This window comes from Microtus oregoni, unplaced genomic scaffold (assembly GCF_018167655.1).
Source record: "Microtus oregoni isolate MIOR12 unplaced genomic scaffold, Mior012 000020F_ref0000438, whole genome shotgun sequence".
Lineage (NCBI taxonomy): Eukaryota > Metazoa > Chordata > Mammalia > Rodentia > Cricetidae > Microtus > Microtus oregoni.
In genome coordinates, this window is record NW_024543079.1 from 20,150,578 (window position 1) to 20,168,670 (window position 18,093).

At 46.2% G+C, this 18,093-nt stretch overlaps 1 protein-coding gene across 1 annotated transcript; it reads right to left on the minus strand.

Moving 5' to 3' along the window:
• Positions 1-2,617: 2,617 nt before the first annotated feature.
• Positions 2,618-8,554, minus strand: Sstr4 (somatostatin receptor 4). Its single transcript, XM_041670803.1, has one exon. It carries the CDS (start codon positions 8,057-8,059, stop codon positions 6,905-6,907), a length of 1,155 nt encoding a protein of 384 aa, XP_041526737.1. The 5' UTR covers positions 8,060-8,554; the 3' UTR covers positions 2,618-6,904.
• Positions 8,555-18,093: the final 9,539 nt, after the last annotated feature.

Sequence of the window (18,093 nt, forward strand, 5' to 3'; positions counted from 1 at the left end):
ATGTCTGTGTTCTAGACACTCTAGGATCTGAGGCGTCTTTAGCTTCCCAGCTGAGTGTTTTTCTGTGTATGCTTCCACTTTGCCTGTTCGGTTCTCTGACATGGAAAACTTGAAATTATCGTGAGGGAGCTTTGGTGCGAATTCACGAATGGCTTCTGATTGCCAAGGTCATTTCTTCTGGTATGAAACAATCCTTGTCACTGGTCACTGTTGGTAATGACAGGTTGTTTTTGTGACACTGATCTCTAGGGCCCTTTTGGTGGAAAGGTGTAGCCATCTGAAGTTCACATGCTGGAATAGGAAATTTTTCCATGAGGCAAACACGAGAGAAAAAACAGATAAGTAAGATATTCAGGTAATTTTTGACATCCAGGTAGGGCAGAGATTCTCAGTGTTGACCTGTGCTGTTACTGTGGGAAGGCAGTGTGTGTGTGTGTCTGTGTGTGTGTGTGTGTGTGTTGGGGATATGGCTGTATGCATATGTATTCACCCCTGTAGGCACTTGTACAGGTCAGAAGTCAACATCAGGATGTCTTCCTAAATTGCCTGTATTTTATTTACTCATTTTTTATTGAGACAAGACCTATCATTGAACCTGGATCTCACTGACTTCGGGTAGATGACTCCATTAGGATGTCCATTGCTGTCCAGGGCTGGGTTGCAGGTGAATACCACCATGTCAGATTTTGATGTTGGTTTGGGGGACTCTTACCTCAGGTCTTCACACTTGAGCAACAAAGCCCTTCACTGCGACCCCAGGGTGGAGTGTTCATCATGCAGCCCAGCGATCTGTGAGAACGGAGGTGAGATCAGACAGGTGCAACTGCAGGATGCTGGGGGTCCTGAGGAAGGGAAAGAGCCTCAGTGCTGCAGGGCACTCGGAGTTGTTTCTTTAAATCAGGAACTTGCTCTGTTTGGAAATTGTTCAGAAAGAGAATAGAAACTTCTAGACTCAAAAAAAAAAAAAAAAGAGAGAGAGAAATGTGCAGTTTGTCCTGTAGGCAGCCAACAGAGCTAACATAGGATGGGACTATCACAGACACCTTGACCTCACACCAGCCTGATATATGAGCTTACTCAATCTCACAGGCACCCTCCAAAGTTTAAAAATAAGAGCCAGAAGTGCTACCTCGATATGGTTGTATGAGGAATAAAAAGATGAGCAAGCAGTTTCTTGCCCATAGTACACGCTTAATAACTACAAGAGCGTGAGCCCTTGGGTTAATAGATGTTTACATGGATAAAGAAGAGGTAACACCAGAATGGGGAACACCATGGAGGCAAATTCAGGACAGTGCAAGGATGACCTTTAAGGATATATTGCCACTTTGCCCATCAGTCCTGGAGGAACTGAGGCTGTGAATTGGGGCCTTGGTTACAGTTTAAGGGGGGACCTGTTTGCAAGGCGAAAGTGACCTTATAGTAGCTGGGAAATCCAAGCTTTCAAGAGCTCTGGCTTACTTCCTACTTCTAAATCTCAGCAACGTGGAGGGGTCCAGAGACTTCTGCCACTGTTGTGACAAAACGGGGAGGAGAGGAAATGCTCTCAGATGTCGCAAGGAGGAACTACCTCCAGTCTAGATGGTTCTGGCCTCCTATGTAGGTGACACTGGGAGCACTGCTGTGCTGTGGACAAGGTCAGGATCTCGGATGCTACTTCTGTTCTGGGGCCGACCAGTCGTGGATACTGCAATATCAGGAAAATGGGGTTTACAAAGAACACAAAACACAGCATGGTGATTAGGCTCTGAGAAGTTCTCTGAAGTTCAGAGAATGACACAGCTCACACCAGATTTGCTCTTTTTCTTTTCCAGAATGAATGCCTGGCTCAGCACTAACTTTTGCTTCAAGTGATTTCTTCCTCCTTTTTCTCTTGGTCAGCAGGTTTAGACATAAGCAAACAATTGATTTCCTCACTCATGAAAGACTAAATATTGTTTTAACATCATATTCTAACAGAATCAGACTCCTTTTCAGCCTGTTTTGAAAGTGTGATTGCAAATCAGAGAAGAACCCATGGAATGTGTTCCCTCAAGTCATACCTACTTGAAAAGGGGTTGGGGACAGAGGGCTTCAGGGATCCAGGGGAAAGCCCCTGCATTCAAAGCCAGGCTTGTGATAGTTGTGTCCCTCAGACTACAGGCTGGGGGTGTCTGTCTTTAAACCTCTGTCAGAAAGTAATCTGCTGGGAGAGGAAGGGTGGTGGCAGAACCGTCTGCCCCTCCTTCAGAGGCCTCATCACACCAGGATGGCCTTAGCATCTGTCTCCCAGGCCTCAATTGAAAAACCACTTGGCTGGTGAAACAGGGTGAGCTTGTTTGGGTTGAGAGAGAGAGAGAGAGAGAGAGAGAGAGAGAGAGAGAGAGCAACTTTGCAGCGGCAACCCTCATTCTTCTACCTCTGTTTCTCTGTTGCTCTGCTTGGGTTTAGTTTACCTTTGAAACAGAGTCTCACCTTCCATAGACGTAGGCACTATACATCTCGTAACAGTAGCCCCTGGCTTTCCACTTTATGACGTTTGTTGATGTTATCAGAAGACATAGGAACCCACCGGGACGGTCAGGTTCTTGTGGCTCCGAATGAGAAACTTGACTAGGACACACAGACAGTGGTAGAAGCAGAACAAGTTTATTAAGGAAGAAAGCACTTCCAGGGGAGGAAGTGGGCCAGGGCTGGGAGAAAGGTCAGTAGCTCAAGGGTACCCATGTCCTGTCTCACAGATTGGAAGGGACCTTATAGAAGCCACCCCTCCTTTGTGTATTGCACAGGCTCTGTTTGTTACACCTCAGCTTTGGTGGGAAGGGGTCGCTAGTCTTCCCTTCAGCCCTCTAGCCTCTTTCACATGCTAATTTGACCCCAGTCTCTGCCCTTCTCTCCTGCTACAAGTTGAAAATCCTGGTCCACAGGTATAAGCCGCAAACACAAACATCCCAGATTCTTTGCAGATGTTTAACTGCCATCTGGGTTTTCCCTCTCCTCCTAAAAGGTGGTTCTGCAGTAATCCAGCACTGGCAGCAAGAGAAACTGAAGCCTGGTCAGACCGCCTAGAGCGAGATTGCCACAATACCCTCACTGTTCTTTCAGGAAGGGAGCATGGGTTCCTGGCCTGGAAGGAACCACATTCCTCCTCCAGTGTTCCAAAGGTTACAGGTCCATAGGGAATCCGCAGCTTTGCTTTGCCCAGGAACATGTGTATTCAACGTCCCTGTTTCTGCAAAAGCTTTCTGAAATCCACAACACATCTTCCAGGTTTAGAACTAAAAGGCAGGCTGCAGCTGCCTGAGTCTCTGGGCTGAGTTCTCCTTGGTTATAGGAGGGGCCCAGGGCTGGCATAATGGGGGCAGCACCCAAGATTTAGGGAGAGCCTCATTGTAATTTTGCGTGCTTCTTGTCTTCCCTGTGGTCCGCCTCGGTAGGCTACAGATCACAAAGAGAGCAATGAGGATGGGCTCTGTGTCTCTCTTGATTGCGGTGACAACTTCGAAATTGCAACTGTGCATCAGCAGTCATAGAACAGCACACCTGGGAAGGGTGAATTTTCCCTTCGGCAAATGATGTTTTCATCAGAAGAGCAGAAGAGAGATCACTGCCTGCACAAAATGACTAAAGAAAGTCTAATTTGAATAATAACACACAGAGAAGCCTCCACACCACCCTAGTCCCTCCTCCTCACTGTCCCAGGAATACCTGCTACAAGAGCAGGGCTGACTCTATCGTTTTAGCTCATGGGAACCAAATTCCTTCTTTGAATAGTTTGTGTGTGTGTTGCTAGGAATGAAACCAGAGCCTTGCACATGCCAGGCAAACAGTCCACCATTAAGATGCATCTCCAGCCATGGCATGGTTCTTATTTTAGCTTGGAATTCAATTATCCTTTAATTTATATTGTTACTTGGTTAATGCCGGTCTTTGCCAATCATTTCCAAGTTCCACACCATACTGACTCACCATGTTGCCTGGAAGCTGCTTGTGTCACCAAGAGACACCCTCAGCATACTGTCACTGAAGACATCTCCCTGCACATGGACCCAAAAGTCGAGTTTTGGGGTGTGGTGCTGACTAACCCAGCAGCGTTGTTTCAGCAAACACAGACTCAGAATTCTGACATCTATGCTCAGAGAATTTAAGCCTGTACTGTCATTCAGGATAAGAGTGTGAGAAATGGTGGTGAGTTGCCACTTACAATCTACCAGGCAAGTGTCACCAGGTCCCGATTTGCTGGGATTAATGTCGAGATTCTGCGGTAGCACAGACAAAACAGAAGAGCTTAGAATGCAAATCTTTCTTTTGTACATATAGTAAGAGTGGGAAGCAGGCTGGAGAGCAGGAAGTCCTGCTCATGAGCTAGCTAAAGCTGATGCTTTCTTTCTGTTATCATTGGCGACTCTCCAGCTTGAAGGTATTGGCCCCTCAGCCACCATTAATCCCTGTTAAGATCTTGCATTAATAAATGGAATTAGTCTTTTTCCAGGCAAACAAGCATGTCTTGGGGAGGCTGAAAAAAGGAACTCCAGACCCACTCAAACTAGGCAAATTTTGCTACAGTCAAAATTTCCCACTAGGTGATCCTTGCAGTGACGTTCAAGCATATTTATCAGGTGTCCCCTCTGCCAGACATCAGGGACAGAGAAAGAAACAATTTCATCTAACAACTTACAAGAAGTTGCTGTTACTTATGCAAGACCCACAGACTGACTGACTTGTCCTGCATGCCCAGGGTGACTGCGGGAAGTAATGACCAGTTAGGAATGGTATGCGCATGTGTGTAAACGTGTGTATCCATGCTAGTGAAACCAAAGGGGCGGTGCACTATTTAGAGATTTCCAATCCACAGTCGTGGCCTCGGGTATGGAAGAGGTCTGGCAATGCAGTTCTTCTATAGGTAAGGGAAGCTCACCTGGTTAGCAGATCCCGTTGGCTTCCACATACTCCTACACAACCCTCTGATACACCCGCAATCAACATTGTCATTCTTAGGCCATCTAGCTAACTGCATTTGGAGAAGAATCCTACAGTTACATATCCAACACTTAACATAGGCTTCTATCATTTCTACTGTCAGTGAAGAAGTTGGAATTTCTAGCCAAAAAAAAAAAAAAAAAAAAGTTAAGGTTAGTGCTGTAAGGGTCACCATGTGGGGCTGAGACTGTAGCTCAGTGGTGGAGTGCCTGCTCACCCAGCGTGAGGCTCTGAGTTCTCTCCCTAACACTGTATATAAAATGGACAGGGGGTTGCACACTGTCCTCCCAACACCCAGGATGTAGATATCGGAGGATCAGAAGTTCAAGGTCATCCTTAGCTACTATGGCTGATGTTACTTTATGTTACCTTATCTTGTCTCAAACAACAGCAACAGAACAAGCGGCAACAATGACAAAACAACAGAAAGAACAGCATCAACAAAAGAGTCTCCACACTACAAGGACCTGTTGACATTTCCAGATAAGAGAATTCTGAAGACCTGGCCTGGGTGCGCCACTTGGGTCATAAGACATTTGTGCCTGGAACCAGAATTCAGCTCTCTTGTCCATTTCCCACATACCAGGCACTGCTACTGCCACACAAGTCATGGCTCTGGGCAAGCAGCCCAGAAAAGGTCACCTCCTGTTTCTCCCAGGCTCTCGGAGATGCACTTGTAACCCACATGGTGGCAAGGCATTTCCTTAGGCCTTACCCTGCCTCTCGGGCCAGCCTGGATTCCCATTAGCTTCCCAACAGAACTCACGCTGACTGCCCTAGAACACACAGAGATATCTTTTCCAGGATAATAGGTATTTTTCTTTTAAAGACCACCCTTGTCTTCCAGACAGCTGTAGAAACTGCCCAGTTGACTACCCTTGTCTTCCTCCTGCCCCTCTTGACTTATTATTCAAGTACCACCAGCTCGGGGTCAGGGCAACTCAGCAGGATCTTCTGCTGTACAGATCTGGGCTGCAATCAACCAGTCCTCACTCAGACACAGCATCTGCCTGGCTTCTCCCACTCCTGGAGCAGAAGTAAAGCTCTCATAGGCTGTGAATCCTTCTCAGGGGAAAGATCATTGGAGCTGTGGTTAACTTACCAGGCTCACGGGGATGACGCCCTTTCCCTGTGGTCAGCATCTGGTGTCAAAACACAGTCTGTTTCCCCTCCACCCTATTTCTCTGGTCTTTTCCTGACACCCCCTCCCCCACAGCATTACTTGGGCTTTAATGAGGCTTCCTATTCCTGTAGCCAGGGAAGGAGGTGGGGAAAAAGTTGCAGCAGATGAGATTTTTATCCTTTCTGCCTTTTAATTCCTGACCAGAAGTTTTACGCGTTGCAACAACCCCCACATTGTATTTCTATAAACCCTTTGCACTCGCAGGAAGTCTGCTACTGGCCTCTTGACAACCGGGAGACACTTGGGGGGTGACAAAGCAAGTACACTCAGCTGTTGCATAGACCTCTCACTTAGCAACAAGAGTCTCAAACAGACGCAGAGGGAAAGCTCTTGGAGGGGTCTTATCATCTCCTGCCTCGCCATGTGCACTCCCCTACTCCCATAAGGCAAAGAGCCTGCAGCGGGAAGGGGCTCTGCCTACCTCACCCTCCCAGGGCTCTTCCAAGCAGTCACTATCACAAGTCACACAAGGGTAGACATTCCTTTCTGGCTACCTCCTGTTTCTCACCCCTGAAAAAACTACCAGACGTTCAGGAATGGCTGGTACTCTAACCAGTTCCCAGAGGAGTCCTACCCCCACGCAAGTGTCCTTAAAGCCAGTCCTAGGAGAGGGGCTAGCAGGAGTCCTGGGGCTCCTGGAGACAGCACAGACTGCTGCAAAGGGCTGGCTTAGTGAAAACAAGGGTTGTTCTTAAAGTTACTGGGCTGAGAGGGAGGCCATGACCAGTTTGCAGGTGAGCTGAGGAAGGGTGCCAACGGTCTTCAGAAAGTAGTAGTCTTGGTGAAAGGGACTTGCTTGCAGCCAGGTTCTGTTTGCAAGGGCTCCTGCTGGCAGGGCAGTGGAGGGCATATGCATCCTGCACCCCCTCTGCTTTTGAGAGCAGTGGCATAATAGTCCAGGGGCTCTTCCTCTGCACCTCCAGTCGTTTCCAGGAGACAGCAGCGCAGGCACAGAACCCGCTGGAAAGAGCGCCGGAAGTTGTCAGAGAGGAAGCCATAGAGAATGGGGTTGGCACAGCTGTTGGCATAGCTGAGGATGAGGGACACATGGTTGACTGTGGCATCGAGGCTGGTGACAAACAGATTCAGAAGCTGCACAACATAAAAGGGCATCCAGCACAACACAAAGACGGTCACTACCATCAACACGAGCCTCGTAATCTTCTTCTCTGAGCGCCTCCGTTGCTGCCAGCCAGCCCGCAAGGCCACCGCACGCATCTTGCCCACAATAAGCAGATAGCATAGACCGATGGCCAGAACCGGGAGTAGGAAGCCCAACAAAAAAGTATAGATCACGAAGACTGCAGACCAGGCTGGGTGAGGCCAGTGCAGATTGCAAGCCACGGCCTCGCCCCCGCGAGCAGGCCTGGTGTCAGCGAAGACTGCAATGGGCAGGGTGACCAACAAGGATGCTAGCCACACTCCCAGGTTGATTAGCTTGGCCACGCTGGGCCGCCGGTAGGTGGCGGCGCGCAAAGGGTGCACTACAGCCACATAGCGGTCCACGCTGAGCACGGTGAGGCAGAAGACACTGGTGAACATGTTTAGGCCGTCCACGCTAAGCACTGCGCGGCACAACACAGCCCCGAAGGGCCAGTGGCGCAGGGCGGCCGCCGACGCCACGAATGGCACGCTCAGCATGAAGAGTTCGTCGGCGACCGCCAGGTTGAGCAGGTAGATGTTTGTGGCTGTCTTCATCTTGGCATAGCGTAGGATCACGAAGATGACCAGGGCGTTGCCCACCATACCCACCAGGCACACGAGCGCATATATGCACTGGATAGTAACCATGCCCGCTGTCCCTGTGCTGTCGGACCGCACCGCATCTCCCTCGTCGTCCGGAGCGCTGCTGGCGTTGGTCCCAGGGGTCCAAGTGATGTCCTCGACCCCGGGGGGCAGTGTTGAGGGCACGTTCATGCTTTGGGGGTACTTACCCCAGGCGCCGGAACACGGTGGAGCAGCTGAGCGGTGCGCCAAGGACCAAGCAGCGGGTTGGGGTCGCGCGCACAAGCTCTGCTCCACCGCTCCGCCTAAGTAGCGCGCGGGGCCCGCGAGCGCCCTCCAATCCCCGCGCTGCCGCGCGCCCCCCGGCCGCGGGAGCTCCGTTCGCCCTTCGCACGCCCCTCCCTCCACGAGCCGGGTCTCAGGTGCGGTCTGTTCTGCCAGCGGAGCTCTAGGCTCTACTCAGGCTTCTCCTACCCGCAGTCTCCTGCCAGGCTGCCAGCTTTGCCCTCACGCCAAAACTCTGCTGTGTCCCTAGATCACACCCCTCCCCTCAGCCTTTCAGATCCTCTCCCCTTGGGATCTTGGTTCTCCACAACCACGACCTGTTAGCTACCAGCAGTTCTCTGGATACTCAAGTATCCGGAGTCGTCCCAGATTGTCCAAGCGTGCAGGGGCATCATCCTAGCATCCTCCCCTGCCCTTCAATTTTCAAAGAAGTCCTGTATTCATCCTCCTAAAACTCACTCTAGGGATGAAGGAAACTGAAGCTCCCTATGGACATCTTGGTGATTTCCAGGTCCGTCAGAGGCTCTCGGTGTGTGTATGGGCTATGTTTATCTTGGTTCTCGCTCTCTCTATCTCGGTGTTCTTTCTCTCTCTCTCTCTCTCTCTCTCTCTCTCTCTCTCTCTCTCTCTCTCTCTCTCTCTCTCTCCTGGCAATTACGATACTGCCCGCCCCCCCCAAACCTTTTAAGTTGAATCTGTGCAGAATTAGGTCCTCAGGAAATGGAGAGGTATACGGAGAGCTAAAGATGACCCCCCAAAGAAAACTAACTTTGGGCAGGTGAAGTGACTCAAGGATAAAAGTGCTTGTGCCCAAGTCTGAAGACCCGAATCCTATCCCTGGGACCCATGAGTAGAGAATTTTCACTTTCACTTCCCATTGTGGCATGCATGAACCTGCCTCCTATAAATAAATAAATAAATAAATAAATAAATAAATAAATAAATAAATAAAATATATTTATTTTTAGGAAAAGAAAGTAACTTCTGTCTCTGGAGTGCTTAGAGAGCAGGTAGAGTCCACTAGTACAGAGGCCTGATGGCCACCCCTTTGCACTGATCTGTGGAGGTCTGCCACATTACGGGTCACAATGTCCCTAGAGAGGAGGGTGGTCAGGAAAGATGGCTTCCCAGCCTGAGTTTCCTCTGCCTCCAAACTCTAGAGCAATCTCACCGCTAGCCTGTTAACAGGTAGCCCTCCATTTCAGCCCTGGATAAACTTCTCACACAGAGCCTCAGAGGAGGGCTGGTCCTAAAGGGCATGACTTCATTTATCTCCTCTTCACAGATCAGGATGTAAAGTGACACCCTAGCTGCCTGGGAAGTGGGGAGCTCCCAGGTCCTGTGCTATGTGGCTGGGACAATTGTTCAGGAGATGGAGCTATTTTAAATGCTTCAGGACCACTGGCCACCGGGGGGCCTTAGTGGGAGGGTTGGAGACTGTTGCCATGATCCATTTAGGTGTGGGCTAGGGGCACAGATGTGGTTAGTTCTGGGCAATAGAAGAGCAGGCCTCCAAATTTGTTCTGGCTTTGCTCACCTGAATGGACTGATATGTGGCCACACAGTCCTTCACCCCTTTTGTGACCACTTCTTAAAGGCGTCTTTCTTTTCCTTTGGTCCCATTGTCTCCATGGGAGGAAGTGGTGGGACCTGAACCCTCAGAAAGAAAAGCAGTGGAGTAAATTTAGGAGGAGTTGCTGTGCTCTCTCTATAACTCTGGACTCCAGAGAGACTTTCAAATAGCCCTTCTGCAGATCACTTCTGGTCCCCAGTCAAGGAGGTTGGATGACTGTCCCACCACCCTGGACTCCCCTCCTCTGTTGTCCTCTCACCCATTGAACACTCAACACCCTCTCTTCCTGGAAAAGTCTTTCCTGTTGTCCTCCAGTGAACTTTTGGAATCTTTTCGATTCTTCTCCAAAGGTTCTCTCCTGGCACTTCCTACCTGTTTACCCTGTGCCTCAGGCTCTGAACATGGATCAAGACTGAAGTTCAGTGACGGGGGGCGGGGGGGACCATCTTGGCTTTTAAAAGTTACTCCCCTGAAATGAAGTTTACTTGATGCCAAGAGGCCCCGCCCACAGTACAGCACTGTAGCAATGGTCAAATATCCTGTGGATAGGAAACAGGAAGTTGGGAAACATGACTCTTTTGTGGTTTGAATGTGAAATATCCCTTGGTGGTGGCATAAAATTTTGTTGTTTCATACTTATAAGTGTTTGGTTGCACGTGTATGTGTTACATGCATGCCTGGTGCCTTCCAAAAGCCAGAAGAGAATGTCAGATCCCTGGGAACTGGAGTTTCAAATGGTTGTGAGCTGCCATGTGGGTGCTAAGAATAGAGGACCTCTGGAAGAACAGCCAGTGTTCTTAACCAGTGAGCCATCTCTCTAGCTCAGCTAGTGCTGGTAGTAGTGTGGGTATATGTGTCTTTGACGGGCATAACTGGATTCCTGTCTTTTCCTGTCCCTTTGCTTTCTGTCTGCTATGAAGTGAATAGCCCTAACCAGCTGTCATGACATTCTGCCTCCACACAGAATCAATGGACCAAGAACTGTGGACTAAAATTCCTCAAATCAATTAAAAATAAATCTTTCCCAGTGTAACTTGTTATGGCAGTCATTTGGTCACAAGAAATGAATATGAGGTCTGGTATGGTCTTTGTTTTTTAAGTTCAGAAACAAATCCCGAGATTGAAGTTCTGATTCTGCTGATAGTTCTGGGTGAGAGGTGAAGCCTGTTCAAATTCTGGGTGTTTCTAGAACATATATGTCATTATATTACTCCGAGTCCTGGCTCCACTGTGCACCAGTCAATCATCTTGGGCAGGTCATCTACTTGTCTGAGCATGTCACCATCCTACATAAATGGGAATCATCCTAGCCCTCTCTCCAAGTCCAAGGAGGTTGACATACTGGAACTGTTAGAAGTGTCTGACATTGTGGGCATGGTGGCACATATCTGTAATCCCAGTGTTTGGAGGGTAGAGACAGGAGGATCAAGGGTTCAAGGCCAACCTGTACTGCATAGTGATTTCAAGACTAACTGAGTACATGAGGCCATATACCACAAGAGAAGCAACATAAAAATATAACAATTACAACATGAAAAGTGTCTGGCACTGAGAAACTCTGTGACCTCATACCATTAGTTCACTGGTATTCGGTGGTTCAGCACACTAGACAACATATTACTAAGCTTTTTGTTATTATGACAATTACCCCAGGTAAACAGTTTTTGAAAAAGCATGGTTCATGTTAGAGCCTCCACCACATTGGTTGAGTACCTGGAAGGGGGATTGGCCTGTTACTACAACAGGAGAGGAGGCCTAGGGGAATATTCATCATGAAGAGCAGTTGGGTTTCAGGAGGAGAAAAGGCTCTCTCAGGCACAGGGGTTTTTAGGCTGCTCCAAGTATCCAGATGCCCAGGATTAGATGGGGAAAGAGGATAGCATTCCCTACCGAGTTTACCTTTCCTCCCCTTCCTTTCAGTGTGGCTCTGGAGTAGGAAGAATTGAGGAGTGGAGAGTCCTCATTTCACAGCCCAGGGCTGCCTAAGACTCCCTTTTCAGATCACAGTGCCCAGGAAGGCTTCACAGGCTCTTGAGAGCTGCTTCTGTTACTGGCTGATGAGTAAAAACCTTTGAAAGTGCTCTCATCTGCTCAGCTTTGCTGCCAGCGGCTCCGCTGCTGCTCAGGCCAAGAGCCTGGTCTACTCAGCTCCAAGCCCTGAGATCTTGAAGTGCTTCATAGGCACTTCCACCAGCAGATGGAGAGAGCACCTTCTAATGTCATGTCACAGAAATTGCAGTGATATCTGGAGAGAAGAATTGCACAGTACCACCGAAGATTCAATGCACACACCAAGGGCCTTTCTTAGACTCCGATCACAGAATAAGTATCCCTAACCCCAAATATGACATCTGAAATGCTCTAAAACTTGGAACTTTCAAGCACTGACAGAAGTAGGAAATTCCACAGAATCGATTCTGTTTCATGAGCAAAATTCATTTGAAAATTACATAATATTCCCTTCAAGCTGTATGTATGAGGTATATATGAAACAAATGAGCTTTGCGTTTAGATTTGGGTCCTATATCATTATGTCCATTTAAATATTTCCAAATCTGAGAAAAAAATCCTTGAAAAGAGATAGCAGGCCTCAACTTACTGGCTTCCTTTCTGAAATCCTAGGCAACGAAAAGGTCTGTGACATGAGGTTTGCTACACAGTTCTGTAGACTCTGCCATCCGTCCCTGGGAGCCAGGCTGCAGCCCCTCCCGACATGTGAGCACCATGCCAGAGGCCTTGCTGATCGCCTCTGCTGCAGCCTGTCCTCAGGGCTTCTTGCAGACAGTAGAATAATTGGCAGGCAGAAGCAGGGGTCTTGGTTCTGAGCACAGTTACCGGAAGTCTGGACTGAACTTGGAGATCTCTTTTGTTGTCCTTGCTGTTTTGAACAATCCCTTGCCGTGTAGTCTAGGCTAACCTCAGACTTGTAATACTGCTGTCAGAGCCTTGCGATTTCTAAGATTACACGTGTAGGCGACTACACCCACGAGAGGAATGATTCTCCAAGAGTAGCCCTGGGCCATTCATAGCCTACTCAGCACCCTACCCGCAAATCTGAGAGTGTTAAACGGGGTATAGCAGGACATGACTGAAATCCTCCCCGTTGGCAGGCTGAGGTAGGAGCATTGGCAAAATCCGGAGGCCAGACTGGGCCACATTGTAAGATTTTGACTGAAAAACAATAACAGACCAACAAATAAATAACACCCAAATGTCCTAGTTCAAATGTCCCCTTTGAGCTTTGTTTTCCCTGGCTGGGTCACTTCCTGGACATGAGCAGTGGAAAGAACATCTCCATAGACTCATCTGAAAGCTCTGGGTCAGCTTTGGCCACATAGGTTATAAGAACTCAAGCATGAATGTCAGGTGCCAAGGTTCTCTGCCAGATACACATAGGATTCAGGACAGCAAACAAACAAACAGCAACAAAAACAATGAATGTGTCTTAGTCTTTAAAAAAATATTGGTGGCAGAGGCGGAGCGGCGCGGTGGCCAGACGCGCAGAGGCGGAGCGGCGCGGCGGCCAGACGCGGCGGAGCGGCGCGGCACACAGGAAGAGGCTTTAGGGGACCAGCGCAGCTGCAGACCCAAGCAGCAGGGACAGGCGTGCAATAAGGAGAGCAGTTCGCCCTACTACAATTGAATCAAAGAGGTAGGCTTTTGGTTGGCCAGGTCACTGGCACAAGGGGAGCCTGGTCCTGTCCTGAAGATCCTTCGGAGGGGTGAGAGGGTTCTTGGCCTGCAGCAGGAACCACGAAAGAGAGTGAGGGCATTTTGTAAGCGGAGCCCTTGGCCAGCAGGGAAACCTGATCCGGCTTTTAAAGGACCCATTGGATAGGATCAATAGGAGGAAATGGGCAGGCGCCAAGGCAAGAATTCACCCAATAATCCGAAAAACAACATGAAAACATCAGAACCCAATGATCTTACAACAGAAGTATTTGAACAACCTAACACAGAAGAAGTGGAAAAAATCGACTTTATGAAGATAATAGAGTCCCTTAAACAACATGTAAAAAATGCCCTTATAGAAATGGATGAGAAGTATAACAAAAAGTTTGAAGAAATGAGTAAGTACGTACATGATACCCTGGGAAACCAAGAAAAAACCATCAAGCAGGTAATGGAAACAGTTCAAGAATTGAAAACTGAAATGAAGGCAAAGAAGAAAATACAAACTGAGGACCAGCTGGATATGGAAAATCTAGGCCAACGAGCAGAGTCTACAGAAACAAGCACAATCAATAGAATACAAGAGCTAGAAGAAAGACTCTCAGATGCTGAGGACACCATAGAGAAAATAAACGAACAGATCAAAGAAAACAGCAAAGCCAACAAATTCTCAACACAAAACATTCAGGAACTATGGGACACAATAAAAAAACCAAACCTAAGAATAATAGGAATAGAAGAAGGAGAAGAGTCACAGCTCAAAGGCCCAGAAAATATTTTCAACAAAATTATGGAAGAAAACTTTCCCAACTTAAAGAAAGATATTCATTTAAATATTCAAGAAGCATACAGAACACCAAACAGACTGGATCAAAGAAAAACATCTCCTCGCCATATAATAATCAAAACACAAAATATACAGGTTAAAGAAAGAATATTAAGAGCTGCAAAAGAAAAAGGGCAAGTAACTTATAAAGGAAAACCGATCAGACTTACACCTGACTTCTCGATGGAAACTATGAAAGCCAGAAGGTCCTGGATAGAGGTTCTGCAGAAGCTAAGAGACCATGGATGCAAACCCAAACTACTATACCCAGCCAAGCTATCGTTCACTATCAACGGAGAAAACAAGACATTCCAGGATAAGAACAAATTTAAACAATACGTAGCCACAAATCCAGCCCTACAGAAAGTAATAGAAGGAAAATCGCAACCCAAGGAATCCAACACTGCCAACACTGCCTACAATAACCCAGGCATCTAATGACCCTTCACGAGCACATCTCAAAGAAGGGAGACACACAATCTCTACTACCAAAAGCAATAAGAATAACCGGAGTAAACAACCACTGGTCATTAATATCACTTAATATTAATGGGCTCAATTCACCTATAAAAAGGCACAGGCTAAAAGATTGGATACGAAAACAGGATCCAACATTCTGCTGTTTGCAAGAAACACATCTCAACCACAAAGACAGGCACCTACTCAGAGTAAAGGGTTGGGAAAAGGTGTTTCAAGCAAATGGTCCTAAGAAAAAAGCAGGTGTGGCCATACTAATTTCTAACAAAACTGACTTCAAACTAAAATCAATCAGAAGAGACCGAGACGGTCACTTTATACTCATGACAGGAACAATTCATCAGGAGGACGTCTCAATCCTGAATATATACGCCCCCAATATAAAAGCACCTACTTATGTAAAAGAAATATTACTAGAACTCAAGGCAGACATCAAACCACACACACTAGTAGTAGGAGACTTCAACACACCTCTCTCTCCAAGGGACAGGTCAATCAGACAGAAACCTAATAGAGAATTAAGAGAATTATTGGAGGTAATGAAGCAAATGGACTTAACAGACATCTATAGAACATTCCACCCAAATAGGAAAGAATATACCTTCTTCTCTGTAGCTCATGGAACCTTCTCAAAAATTGACCACATACTTGGTAACAAAGGAAACCTCCACAGATACAAAAAAATATCAGTGTCCACCTGTGTCTTATCAGATCATCACGGATTAAAGTTAGAAGGCAACAACCACGCTGCCCCCAAAAAACCGACAAACTCATGGAAACTGAACAGTCAACTACTGAACCACACCTGGGTCAAGGAAGAAATCAAGAAAGAAATTAAAGTCTTCCTTGAATTTAATGAAAATAAAGGGACAACATACTCAAACCTATGGGACACAATGAAAGCAGTGCTAAGAGGAAAGTTCATAGCACTAAGTGCCCACTTAAAGAAAACGGAGAATGCATACATTGGGGACTTAAAAACACACCTGAAAGCTCTAGAAAAAAAAGAAGCAGACGCACCCAGGAGAAGTAGAAGACTGGAAATAATAAAACTGAGGGCTGAAATCAACAAAATAGAAACACAGAAAACAGTCCAAAGAATCAATGAAACAAAAAGCTGGTTCTTGGAGAAAATCAACAAGATCGACAAACCCCTATCCAAACTAATTAAACGACAGAGAGAGAACACGCAAATAAATAAGATCAGAAATGAAAAGGGGGACATAACCACAGACACAGAGGAAATTCAGAGAATCATTAGATCTTACTACAAAAGCCTGTATGCCACAAAACTGGAAAATACAAAAGAAATGGACATTTTTTTAAATAAGTATCATATACAAAAGCTAAACCAAGACCAGGTGAATGATCTAAATAGACCGGTTTCTCGCGAAGAATTAGAAATGGTTATCAAAAATCTCCCTTCGAAAAAAAGCCCAGGACCAGATGGTTTCAATGCAGAATTCTACCAGAACTTCCAAGAAGAACTAATACCTATACTCCTTAATGTATTGCACAATATAGAATCAGAAGAGTCATTGCCAAATTCCTTTTATGAAGCTACAGTTACCCTGATACCAAAACCACAAAAAGACCCAACCAAGAAAGAGAATTACAGACCGATCTCACTCATGAACATCGACGCAAAAATTTTCAATAAAATACTGGCAAACCGAATCCAAGAACACATAAGAAAAATTATCCATTATGATCAAGTAGGCTTCATCCCAGAGATGCAGGGCTGGTTCAACATACGCAAATCTATCAATGTAATCCACCATATAAATAAACTGAAAGAAAAAAACCATATGATCATTTCACTAGATGCTGAAAAAGCATTCGACAAAATTCAACACCCCTTTATGATAAAGGTCTTGGAGAGAATAGGGATACAAGGGTCCTACCTAAATATAATAAAAGCTATTTACAGCAAGCCAACAGCTAACATTAAATTAAACGGAGAAAAACTCAAAGCCATCCCACTAAAATCAGGAACACGACAAGGATGTCCACTCTCTCCATACCTCTTCAATATAGTGCTTGAAATTCTAGCAATAGCAATAAGACAACATAAGGAGATCAAGGGGATTCGTATTGGAAAGGAAGAAGTTAAGCTTTCATTATTTGCAGATGATATGATAGTGTACATAAGCGACCCCAAAAATTCTACCAAAGAACTCCTACAGCTGATAAACAGCTTTAGTAATGTGGCAGGATACAAGATCAACTCCAAAAAATCAGTTGCCTTCCTATACACTAAGGATAAGGAAGCAGAGAGGGAAATCAGAGAAGCATCACCTTTCACGATAGCCACAAATAGCATAAAATACCTTGGGGTAACCCTGACCAAGGAAGTGAAAGATCTACTTGACAAGAACTATAAGTCTTTGAAGAAAGAAATTGAAGAAGACACCAGAAAATGGAAAGACCTCCCTTGCTCTTGGATCGGGAGGATCAACATAGTAAAAATGGCAATTCTACCAAAAGCAATCTATAGATTCAATGCAATCCCCATCAAAATCCCATCAAAATTCTTCACAGATCTGGAGAAGACAATAATTAACTTTATATGGAAAAACAAAAAACCCAGGATAGCCAAAACAATCTTATACAATAAAGGATTGTCTGGAGGCATTACCATCCCTGACTTCAAACTCTATTACAGAGCTACAGTATTGAAAACAGCTTGGTATTGGCATAAAAACAGAGAAGTCGACCAATGGAATCGAATAGAAGACCCTGACATTAACCCACAAACCTATGAACACCTGATCTTCGATAAAGGAGCTAAAAGTATACAATGGAAAAAAGAGAGCATCTTCAACAAATGGTGCTGGCAAAACTGGATGTCAATCTGTAGAAGAATGAAAATAGATCCATATCTATCACCATGCACAAAACTCAAATCCAAATGGATTAAAGACCTCAATATCAGTCCGAACACACTGAACCTGATAGAAGAGAAAGTGGGAAGTACTCTACAGCAAATGGGCACAGGAGACCACTTCCTATGTATAACCCCAGCAGCACAGACACTAAGGGCATCATTGAATAAATGGGACTTCCTGAGGCTGAGAAACTTCTGTAAAGCAAAGGACACTGTCACTAAGACAAAAAGACAACCCACTGACTGGGAGAAGATCTTCACCAACCCTGCAACTGACAAAGGTTTGATCTCCAAAATATATAAAGAACTCAAGAAACTAGACCGTAAAAGGCTAATCAACCCAATTATAAAATGGGGCACTGAGCTGAACAGAGAATTCTCAACAGAAGAACTTCAAATGGCCAAAAGATACTTAAGGTCATGCTCAACTTCCTTAGCGATCAGGGAAATGCAAATCAAGACAACTTTAAGATACCACCTTACACCTGTCAGAATGGCTAAAATAA